General features: G+C 57.7%; 1 protein-coding gene across 1 annotated transcript; it reads left to right on the forward strand.

Annotated features, from left to right (window-relative positions):
* The first annotated feature begins 1456 nt into the window (after positions 1 to 1456).
* On the forward strand, positions 1457 to 11306 carry LOC113201825 (uncharacterized). The gene is made up of 2 exons (XM_026415754.2): positions 1457 to 1485; positions 8984 to 11306. Exon 2 carries the CDS (start codon positions 8990 to 8992, stop codon positions 11186 to 11188), a length of 2199 nt encoding a protein of 732 aa, XP_026271539.1. The 5' UTR covers positions 1457 to 1485; positions 8984 to 8989; the 3' UTR covers positions 11189 to 11306.
* The last annotated feature ends 163 nt before the right edge of the window (positions 11307 to 11469 follow it).

Here is an 11469-nt window from a genome sequence, read left to right on the forward strand (position 1 = left end):
AACGATTTTACACAGTCAATCTGGTCTATAGGTAGCACACTTTCCGCATATAGCCGATATCAATATCGAAAAAAGTGGGTAATCGCTACCCCTTAACGTGCAGCATGGCCCTCATGCTGTCCGACGCCGACAAGGTCAAGGCCCTCTGCGAGCCCCACTACATCCGGGAACCGAAGGATCGGTTTATCGGATATCAGCATGGGACCAGCTGGGCCTACTCGCTCGGCTCTCCGGCTCGCATCGCCCTGCACGACGCATCTGGCAGGTCCTTGGTCCACAACATGACCAAGGGCCAGATGCTCCGCGACCTCACGGGGGTCCTCCACCTGGCCCCCAACACGGCAGCGCGCGTCCGAGGGGCCACCCTCTACGCAGGCGCTACCTTCCGGTCGGAGCTGGAGGCAGCCGACGTCGTGGTCATCCCGGATATTCCGGACTTCACGGTGATACGGTCCAACGGCACGGCACAGCAGCTGGTCACCGACATCCGCGACTTCCTCAACGAGACCCGCGGCCAGGACTTGGACAAGGCCCTCGACATGACGACATTGGACAACCTCCTTCGGAAGGCGAAGGAATACTCACCACCACGCTGGGGCTGGCTGCTGCATCCGCACTGGTCGGTAACATTCGTCGTAGGGCTCTGTCTCCTTACAATCATGGTCCTGGGCTTGGTATACTGGGTATATTCACTGTGGCCCCGCCGTACCGTTCAGCGGGTGCGGGACCGGAATATTATACCCCTTCTCCCCATGCCACAGAACCAACCGCCTCCTACTCCGAACGTCCGGAGTAGGCGGACGGATCGAGACGTAAGTGGGGATAGGCGCTCTCGGCTTAGTGCTGAACCAGAGTACTGATGTGGCAGATACTTTCGTATGTTTTTGTTTGTTCCAGGGAGACTGCGGCGCGGCTGGGCCGCCTTTCCGCTACCCCTGTCGCGTCGGCGCCCCTCTGGAGCAGGCAAGATATGCGACGGTGTGCCCGTAGCGTGCGACGACCAATCTACGACGCCCTAACATATTTTTATTTTTTCTATCTTTATATCTTTTGAAATCAAGATTAATGTATTCCTTTATAATGTTATCCGCTCACATGTAACCTTAGTACTGTTAACGGTGGAGAGCGGCCACCCTCTGCTTTCGCTCCCTAGCCACCGTTTCTGACTCTGCGTACAGCCTTATTTTGGGGGAGGGGGGGGTGATGTAATGCCCTAAAGATCTTCCCATCTAGGACCGAATTGGGCGCATCGGGGTAACATGGTCTTGACCCTGACACGTGCCGCCGTGCAGTGCGCGGCAGGCGCGTAGTGTCGGGACCATGGTGACCACGCGGCGCCTAGAACGTTCCAGGATGGGACGGGAGCCGAGCTGCATCTGAGATGCAGTCTCCCCGCCGGACCCCGGAGTATATATCGGACCCCGGGGCCCGCAGAGAGTCAGTTCCGTGTGGAGTCTAGGAGAGTTCCGTGTAACCCTCACAATAGTAAGTAAAATATCATACCCTCGAAGTGCTGTGATTCTGCCTGACTATAATCCGAACCCGTAGACCTGTCCAAAGTGACTAGAAGTAGGTCCTTTAGGCAGTTCATTACACTGGTGTCAGAAGTGGGATTTGACTATTGTGACCTGTACTGTGTCGCCGGACTTGTGACAACTGTGCTGCGTCCAGACGGACGGCGACAACGCGGACTCGTCGTATTTCGATACGTTTTTCGTCAGCGAGTGATGGCTGACGTGTCCAGACTCCAGCGGACTCGTGACTTGTGTGTGACCATTTGGGAGTGCCTTAAGTGCCTGTTTTGCCTTACCCTGGGGTGTTATACTGGGTGTCTGTGTGCGTAAATGGCGTCTGCTGAACCCAATTACGAAGTGACGGCCCCCGGTTTTATCAAGTATATTAACCAATTCGCCTTGCCGCAAAAGAAAGAGTATCCGCGCATAGCCCTTCTTAACGGAGGACAGTTTGCGATTCAAGAGCTTCCTACGCTTGAGGACCAAATAGAGGAACTGTTCGCCGGGCTGAAAGACAAATTGGATGTACCGTGGACGAAGGGGGCTTTCAAGGACAAGTTTATTGCGTTCGGCAATCGCTTCAACCGTACCTACCCCCTCTCGCCCGAGGCTACTGGTATCCCGTCATTCTTCTTCATTGAGTCTTCAGATCAAAAGCCTGAGGAGCATTCCATCTTTTTCGTCGACCTTAAGGGGCTTTTCCGCGATTTTGCTGAAAGGCAAATCAGTAAGGGGCCGTTCATCCAGCAGGCCGTCTGCAAGTTCCTAGAGCAGACATCCCCACTTAAAGACCCGCTCGAGGTCGAGCGGCTCGAAAAGGAGCGCTTGGCGCGAGCGTTGGAACGCGAAAAACAGAAGGAAAGGGCGCGCTTAGAAGCCGAGCGCCGTCGGCGTGAATTAGAAACACTCAACGATCCCGAAGGGTTTAGTGCCATGGCTCACTTAGTGGCGATGATAGCACCATTCAGTGGGGAGGACCGGTCGTACCCTGTTAAGGAATTCCTCACTCGAGTGGTAGAGGCGGGCCGCCTTGCCAATTGGACAGATGCGCAAAAATGTCAGGTTGCGCGTCTCCAGTTGCGTGGGGCCGCTCATGAGTTCCTTGGTACTGATGTCGAGCTAGACCTCCTGGAAGATTTTAAGGAGCTTAGTAATCGCCTGATTGAAAGGTTCTCCCCCCCGGAAACGACCGTTATGCTATCTCAGACATTTAGCAGTTGTGCTCAGAAGCAGGGGGAGTCGGTCTCCTCCTTCGCCGCTCGTGTGCAGCGCTTGGCTCAGAAGTTAAATCAATCACGCGGGACGCCCGCGAATGAGAGTGAGAAGGAGTTTCGCCGCAGGTTCCTGGATCAGGATGTGCGCATGCAATTTCTCAAGGGCCTGGCTTCGAATATCCGCTCGTTGGTGCGTGTTCAAGTCAGACCCGACACGCCCATGACGGAGATTTTGCGCATCGCGTTAAATGAAGAGATCCAGGCTTCTTGTGGTTCTTCTACTGCCCCGGTAGTCGCGGCTGTTGCGACGCCCGCTAAGCCCGACCTATCCCGTGTACAGTGCTTCCAGTGTAATAAATATGGGCACCGGAAGCGCGATTGTTGGTCCAGACCGGGTGCGAGGGGTAATCAGGGCCGCGGCCGCCCGAGGTCGCCTAGCCCGGGCCGCGTCACTAATATGCCAGACGCGCGGCGGGGGACATCTCCGCAGCGTGCCGCCTCGCCAGGCGGCGGGGCCGGGAGCGCCCAATACGTTGGCGCGCGGCCAGCATCGCCCGCGCGCCCGCAGTGTAATTGCCGGTGCGTCTGCTCCGCGGCGGGAAACGCCAGGGCCCCCTCCTCCTCCGGGTACCAAAACCAGAAGAAGGGGTGGGGGGGGCCGAAGGACAGCCGTCGCCAGTGATGGGCGGAGCCAGTGCAATGGCGCCTACCCTGCCGCAAGCAAACCTGGTCAAATTTACTGTGAACGGAAAAGCCGCGTACCTAATCGCAGACTCGGGTGCCGACGCGTCAGTGATTGACCATCGTTATGCAGTGGATGGCGTCGAGCCAACATCGGTTACGCTGCGCACTCTGACAGGGAATGGCATTGATTTAATGGGCACCGCCGAGCTTACATTGTGCGTGGGAAAGAAGTGTTTGCAACATACATTCTATGTTGCGGCTGCGCATCAATTATCCGCAGATGGCGTTCTTGGCTTGGACTTCCTCACGCGTCACGGATGCAAATTAGATTTGGCGGACCGGCGCATGACAATAGGAACGTCAGGAATGTCAGTTCACCTCCACCCAGCACGTGGCGGGCCTGGATATTCCATCAACGGGGAAGTGCTGCTGCCTGTCCTGGCAGCTGGCCCGGACGGCAGCCCAGTTCCCTCCAGCCCTACGGTCCGCGAAGGCATTCTGAAGAAAGGGACGAAAGTGCGCTCTACTGGGCGCCATGTCACATTTCAGGACGCAAGTCATCGGGTGTGGTTCACGGAACCAACGGTAGTACCTGCGAAGACGCATTCGCTCTTTTGGGGCACGACCGGCGCACCGGTTGATCAAGAGTATTTGTGCTGGCCTACGAATTCAAGCGATGAGCCTGGTCTGTTCATCGCGGGAGTCATAGCGCGGGTAGCGCCTGACCATCGCTGCCCCGTGTTGTGTGTGAATTTGTCGAATGAACCCATAGTGTTTCAGAAGGGCCAGCCCATTGTGAGTCTCTCCCCTGCCGCTGCAGCACCACGGAGCATCAATGGTGTTATCAGCGATTGGGAGCCTCTCATCGACTCGCCATCCTACGAGGATTCGGGAGGCGGGTCGGCTGATTCGGTGAGCAATAATACTCCTCTTCTCTGGGGGCTAGGAGCCCCGGGCTCAAGCACAGATGTCGCATCGGATCGTCCAGCAGAGCCGCTGGCAGAAACAATAGGAGAAGAGGTAAGGTCTGCCCAGGGCCCCTCGGTGACGGGGGCCGCTGCAGGTGAGGGAGGGGGGAACCCGACCCCCGAGCAGATCATAGCGGAGCTGCCGCTCCCCCACCTCCCGCCGGATAAGGCGGAGGCGTTGAGGGAAGTGCTGCTGCGCTACCCAAATCTTTTCTGCAAGGATACTTTTGGAGGGGCTCCGGATTTTTTCGTCGAGATTCCTCTCACTACTGACGACCCAGTGTTCGTGCGTCAGTACCCTCTTGCCAAGGCGCATGAGGATTACTTGTTGCAAGAGATGGAACGCATGCAACAATTGGATGTTGTTGAGCCTTCCACCTCTTTGTATAATCTCCCCCTGGTGGTAGTTAAGAAGAAGGCTATTAATCCGGGTGATCCACCGGCATACAGGTGGGTTATCGACTGTCGTCGGTTGAACTCCGTCGTTCGTCATGATATTTATGTCGATTTGCCTAAGATTTCGGACGCCCTGGAGGCCCTGGCCAACCAGGAATATTTCACCTGCCTGGATCTGTCTAATGGTTATTTCAACCTGAAGGTACACCCGAAGGATCGCCACAAGCTCGCTTTCTCGGTGAAAAATTCCAGATTTCAGCTAAAACGCCTAGCCATGGGGCTGAAGACTTCCAGCTTCCAGTTCCAGCTCCACATCAACAAGGTGCTCTCCGGCCTTATCGGCGTAAATTGCTTAGCTTATGTTGATGACGTGATTTGTTTTAGTGGGAGTTTTGAATCTCACTTGTCTGATGTTGGCGAGGTCTTGGGTAGGTTGTCGGCTGACAACCTACGGCTGAACCCGCGCAAATGCGAGTGGGCTCAAAAGGAGGTCAAATATTTGGGCTTCCGGGTTAGCAAGGAAGGGGTCACTCCGGACCCCCAGAAGCTCGCTCCCTTGCGGGACATCACTCGCTTGCATTCTGTGCGCGAGGTCAAGTCCTTCATGGGCTTGTGCGCCTTCTTCAAATCTCATGTGCCTAACCTGTACCGGTTTACAGAGCCGCTCATCCGGCTGACGCGTAAGAATACGCCGTTTACGTGGGGGGAGGAGCAGCAGGCGGCCCTGGACTATGTCAAGTAGGCCCTCACAGAAGAACCTGTCACGCTCGCCTTCCCTGATTTCAGTAAGCCCATGATCCTCTACTCTGACAGCTCAGATTTTGCTGCGGGGGGGGTGCTCTGTCAGCAAACGGGCGACGGCCCCTTTCGGGTCATCTCTTACTTCTCTAAGCTGTACAGTCCACCAGAAAGGCGTTTTTCCTGTATTGAACGGGAATGCCTTTCTCTCATACTTAATTTGAAGCATTTCGTGCACTACCTGCTGGACACCAAGATCCCGGTGCAGGTGTACACTGACCACGCCGCCCTACAATGGCTCCCGAGCTTCCGGGACCCTACCAGCCGCCTGGCGCGCTGGGCCATTTTCCTTAGCCAATTTAATCTGACTGTTTCCCATTTAAAAGGAACCTCCAACGGCGGCGCCGACTTCTTTTCTCGGGTCCTTCCACAGCGTATCGGGAGCATCAAGCTGCAGGCCGAGGGCGATCCAGGGGAGCCCTTCGGGACCTATGACCCCATCATCTAGGACACCGATACGCTGCTGCTACAACAACGCAAGGATAAGTACTGCACCTCCGTCCTCTCCCAGCTCGAAGCTGGATCCGGATCTGCGGTGGGCAACTTTATCCTGGATGATAAGGGACTGTTGCATAAACCGTCCTTTCCCCGTGACTTGCTTGTCGTCCCGACAGCAGCCCGGGAATTTGTCTTGTACCTGTGCCACGATATTCCTATCAGTGGCCACTATGGGGAAACCATGATCCTGCGGAGGGTGCAACGGGACTTTTGGTGGAAGGGCATGAAACAGCACGTAATTAACTACGTCTCTTCTTGCCTTACCTGCCTCCGTTTTAATAAGGGGCGGGTGGTGAAGGCGCCAATTGTCCGGATGCCGTTAGCAGGGGAACCTTTTGAGATTTGTCATGTTGATTTGATCGGCCCACTTAGTGCCGATTTGGATGGCAATAAACACTTGGTAGTGTTTATTTGTGCGTTCAGCAAGTACGTCACTGTGAGCCCGGTCCCTGATAAGTCTGGGTTCTCTATCGCATCTGTACTGGTGCGGGATGTTTTCACCCGTTTTGGGCCACCAGCGATCTTGATCAGCGACCAGGCGCCGGATTTGTGGGCCGGCGTCCTACGGGAAGTGACAAACATGCTGGGTATTAAACGGCTGCGCACGAGTGCGTATCAGCCGTCCACTAATGGGCTGTGTGAAAGGGCCAACAAGACCATCGTAACCATCTTGGCCAAAATACTTGCCGAAGACGGTCTTGATTGGTCTCGTAAGGCCTGCATTGCCGCCTACGCCCATAATACAGCTATTCATTCTAGCACATCTGAGTCGGCGTTCTACACTGTTTTCCTGCGCGATCCGCGCTGGCCTACTGCCGATCTCTGGAAGCCTGCCCGTCCCAGATACCACGACGGAGACGACATGGCCGCGGACGTGCAAGAGACGCTCCGCCGGACCTATCAGCGGATCCAAGCGGAGCTCGGGGCTGCGGCGGACACGCGGGCCTTCTACTACAACAGGAAGACGAACCCCTCCAAAATACGGGCGGGCGACAAGGTCTTCCTTGTTGCGGACGCCCCTTCGGCACAGCTCTCCCGCAAGCTGAGCCCCAAGTACACTGGGCCTTTTCGCGTGATTCGTATTTTTAATAAGGTTAACATGCAGATTTCCCCAATTTTTCCAGTGCACAATAAGGCACAGGAGACCCGGATCGTGCATTGCAACAAGCTGAAGTTGGCTCCGGACCGCTTGCATCCCGATGGGTCTCCTCTCTCCGACTTGGTCTCCACTGACGACGACGGGACGCCTCCGGACATCTCTTCGCCGGACGAGACATTGACAGCGCCCGAGCTGGCGCTCGACTCGACCTTGGCAGACGACTCGCCGGAACCGGCGAGCACGGACCCTGCTCCTTCGACGGCTGCCGGCCGGGCACTGCGCTCGCGCGGCCCGGCTCCTGAGTATCACTACGCGGGCCGCCTCTGACCGGCCGCCGCTCGCTGGAGCGCCTGGCGCGTCGGATGGGATGCCTCCCCACCCGGCGTGGGACCGTCACCGACTGCGACGGGATGCCCACTCTGACGGCGTTGACTCCGACTGCGTAGCCATTTTTGTGGCTGTATGTCTCTATCCTTATTTGTCGTGGTTTTCCAGGTCTCCCGTCTCCCTCAATGGCGTACTTTGACCAGGCCGGTTTCCAACGTCCCTTTCTGGAAGCCCTCCGGGACCTCCTGCAGCACGACATCCGGCGGTACACCAGCGAGTACCACAAGACGGAGGTACCCGAGCTCAAGATTGACTGGCGCCGGCTCAGCGAGTCGGCCTCCTGTGAGCTCGACTGCGTCCTCCGACTGTTGCGTCGGTTGGAAGCTCGCCGAAGGGAGGAGGGCCGGATCAGCACGGCGCTCTCCCTTGACAACTATCCTCCTGCTCTAGGCACCGCCAAGGCGGAGCCTTCACCGCATAAGCCGCTGAAGGTCCCCTTCGAGAAGGTGGACCTACCCGTGCTCGAGCCGAGCTGGGACGACGAGGTGGCGGAGACGGTCACCGACCCTGCGACCCAATCATCGGCCGCAGCTTCTACTACTCCTGCTCCTGCCGACCCAGGCCGCCGCAACACGGCGGCGCTCCGGTTCGCGTTGGCGACTGGGCGGGCCCCACCGCCTGCCGCTGCCCCCTTGGCCGCGGCGGCCGAAGCCGCTCCTTCCCAGGAGGACGACTGGGAAGACGTCGCCCCCGTCCCGGACACACCACCCAGGGACAGCACCGACCCGGATAGCGCCGACGATTCCCTCGCCGAGGCCGATCGTCAGGAACTGGAGGCGCCTTGGCGCCCCAGGGACCACCACTTGGACTATAACTATCCGGTCCGACGGTGCTACTTTTGCTTCTCCGCCACGCACCTTCGGAAGGACTGCTACGGTGCAGTCTCACACCTACGGAGGGACTGGCGCAAGTTCCGGCTATACTAGGACCCGTCGGAATGGTACCCTCGTTGCAGGAGATAGCAGCGATTCGGGTCTGTCACCAGATGGTGCAGGCCCGTGCCCCTCCTGCTGCTTGGGCGTCCCTGTACTGCCACCCGGGCCTGGCAGCGGTATTTAACCACGCATGGGCGTGCCATCGTGACTCGACACCGCACATGACTTACAACTACTCGACACGATGGTTGACCCTCGACATTCGAGACTGCAGGGGCTCTTGGGCTCCCCTGCAGCCGCGGACAGTAACAATACTCGGGCGCAACGGACGCCGCGCGGAGCGCCGGCTCCACCGTTTTTGTCGCGCATCCGAGGGACTGCGCGAGCGCCAGACACTTTAATTTTACGCTTACGGACGGACGCTTATACTCCCTCCCTGCCAGGGTATACACCCTCCTGCCGCACATATTGGTCTTTTGACAGCCTCTCCAATGATGTGCGGTGGTATTTTCGACGATATTGGAAGGACTAATTTGTCTTCCTTCCACAGGCTGACATGACTTCATACTGGGCGCTTCTCCTGTTGGGCTGTGCGGTGCAGCTCGCCCTGGCGGCGAGGCGTGGCCCACCCCACATCATGGGCCACAACGAGGTATACACGAAGGCATCGATCGAGGCAGCGGGCCAGCTGAACAGCGGCGCCATCTTCGTGAAGGAGGGGGATTTCTTCCTCTCCGTCAGTGAATGGGTGCTGCTGCTCCCGATGAAACGAGTCGATGGGTATGTTGCCCACCTCCTCGGCCTGGAGAACAATCTCAAGGCCCTGCTGCAGCTCGCCTCAGCCTCTGAGCAGATCAAGCACGAGGTGACCGGGATCCTGGTTGAATCGGCCGGGATTAAAAAGGAGATCGAGAATTTCCAACTTTCCGTGCCGGTGGCCTCCACGACTACCACGACCACCACTACACCGTCGTCAATCCCGGCACAACCGGCGGCTGGACGCCGTCGGCGACGATCTGCCAGCCCTCAGCACCCACTGAGCGCCTTCTCCCCGTCGGATCGCCGAGGGATGCCTGCCTCGCCCCATCCTGGGAGTACCATCGTTGGCGTCGACAACGTCGTCGCCCAGGGCTGTTCTCCGGATGGCCCCGTGCAAGTGTGCCCCTTGAACGTGCTCCAGGCCCCGGTCTTTGCCCCTTCCTCCGCTTCACACATTAACCTCCAGATCATCCGATGGTTAAAAGTTTTTTATAGGCGTGCGGAGCGGATGATGATGGCCGACCTACAGAACGGGACCCGCTTCTACCAGCCCTACGAGCTGTTCCCCGCGCCCCCTCGCAAGGGCGCCCAGGGAATCAGTCCGAATCTTCCGTACATGGCCGACACACCTGTGGACGCGCCCACCGGGTCCTTGTACGGAACGCCCACGCCGACGTCTTCATCTATCTTCGTCGACCCGTACGATGAGTCCCCCAAGCCCGTCGAGGGCGACAAGCCGCCACCTCTCTTCGTGGACCCCTACACCAGGCGACGCAAGAGGTACATCCCTTCAGTTATCTATTACAGCCCGGAGCCGCAGGTGGTGGCCAACATGGACCCTGACTTCGACTTCGAGGAGGAGGCGCCGCCTCCGCCATCCCGGCCGAGTCCTCGTCGTCCTGCGCCAACCCCTTCGGTCCCTTCGTCGACATCACCTTCTGGCTCACCTAACGCGGTCCGACCGGCTCTCGGCTCTGCCTCTCGGGGGTGGGACTCCGTGCCTACCCTGGAGTCCTCCGGGACACGGTTCAACACCATCGATTCCCACATAATCCCGGACTTGTCGCAGCCATCTTCCTGGCGGCAGGCCAGCCGCCCCATTGGCCATTGGGACGGGATGCTGCAGCCGCTGGGAGCCGAATTCTACGTCGGCCAAGCCGCCGGCGATGGTAACAGTACTCGACCCCACAGACGGACGCGACGTGGACTGGTCAACGCAGTCGGCCGCTTGGAGTCGTTCCTCTTTGGAACGATGTCCGACTCCGACCGCAGCCGACTGGACAACAAGATGGCTGCCATGGGCAACCAGGTCGGCCTACTCGCCCGTATTTCGGACGAGTTCGCATCAAAACTGACCGTCACCTTGAAGACAATGAAGGACCATGACGCTCAGATAAAAAAACTGACCGAGCTCGCCCTTGTCCGCTTTGACCGTATGAGCACGGACGCGACGCTTTCTAGTGCGTTGCGGAACACGCATGCTGCAATTGCATCCATAAGAGAAGAAGTATTGGCTTTCGTCGGTGCTTGGGAGGTGGCGGCCATGGACGGTGGTCTCTCCAGCTCGTTCATCGAGCCCCATAGGCTGTTAGACATCTTGCTGGCGCTCACTGAGGAGCTTAAGCCCCTTGGTCTCCAGCTTCCCATTCCGCCCTCGCTAGCCAATATTCATGTCTTTTATGGAGTCATCATTGTGCAGCCGCTGCTCCGCAACGACCGCCTCACTCTTTTCCTTCATGTGCCTCTTGTACAGGCGGACCGGAAGTTCGCTCTATACAAGAGCCACCCTTGGCCCTATCCCATACCTAATAGCACACACCACGACGTATTCGCGTTTTTCAAACCGGAAACCGAATACATCGCGGTTAACGGTGCCCTGACGACGCATTTACTGATGACAGAAGCTGACGTAGCCAAATGCCGTGCCAGCGAAATCCGGGTCTGCCACCCCACTGTGGCCCTCCACCAGGGAACGGACACGTGCAGTAAGGGGTAGCGATTACCCACTTTTTTCGATATTGATATCGGCTATATGCGGAAAGTGTGCTACCTATAGACCAGATTGACTGTGTAAAATCGTTTTTCGATCAGATAATATTTTCAGGGTCAACGGTGGCCTTGAAAATACGGAAAAACGTGAGATTTGCCCGTGTGTAGGCAACCCGCAATACAGCCACTGTGGCGCTTCCGGTGGAGTCTGCTGGTGAAAATGGTGAGTTTGAACATCACCCAACACCCCTCGACCGGTATGGCGTGTCTGCGGGGACTATAGTACAC

Source organism: Frankliniella occidentalis, unplaced genomic scaffold (assembly GCF_000697945.3).
Source record: "Frankliniella occidentalis isolate FOCC.00 unplaced genomic scaffold, Focc_3.1 Scaffold179, whole genome shotgun sequence".
NCBI lineage: Eukaryota > Metazoa > Arthropoda > Insecta > Thysanoptera > Thripidae > Frankliniella > Frankliniella occidentalis.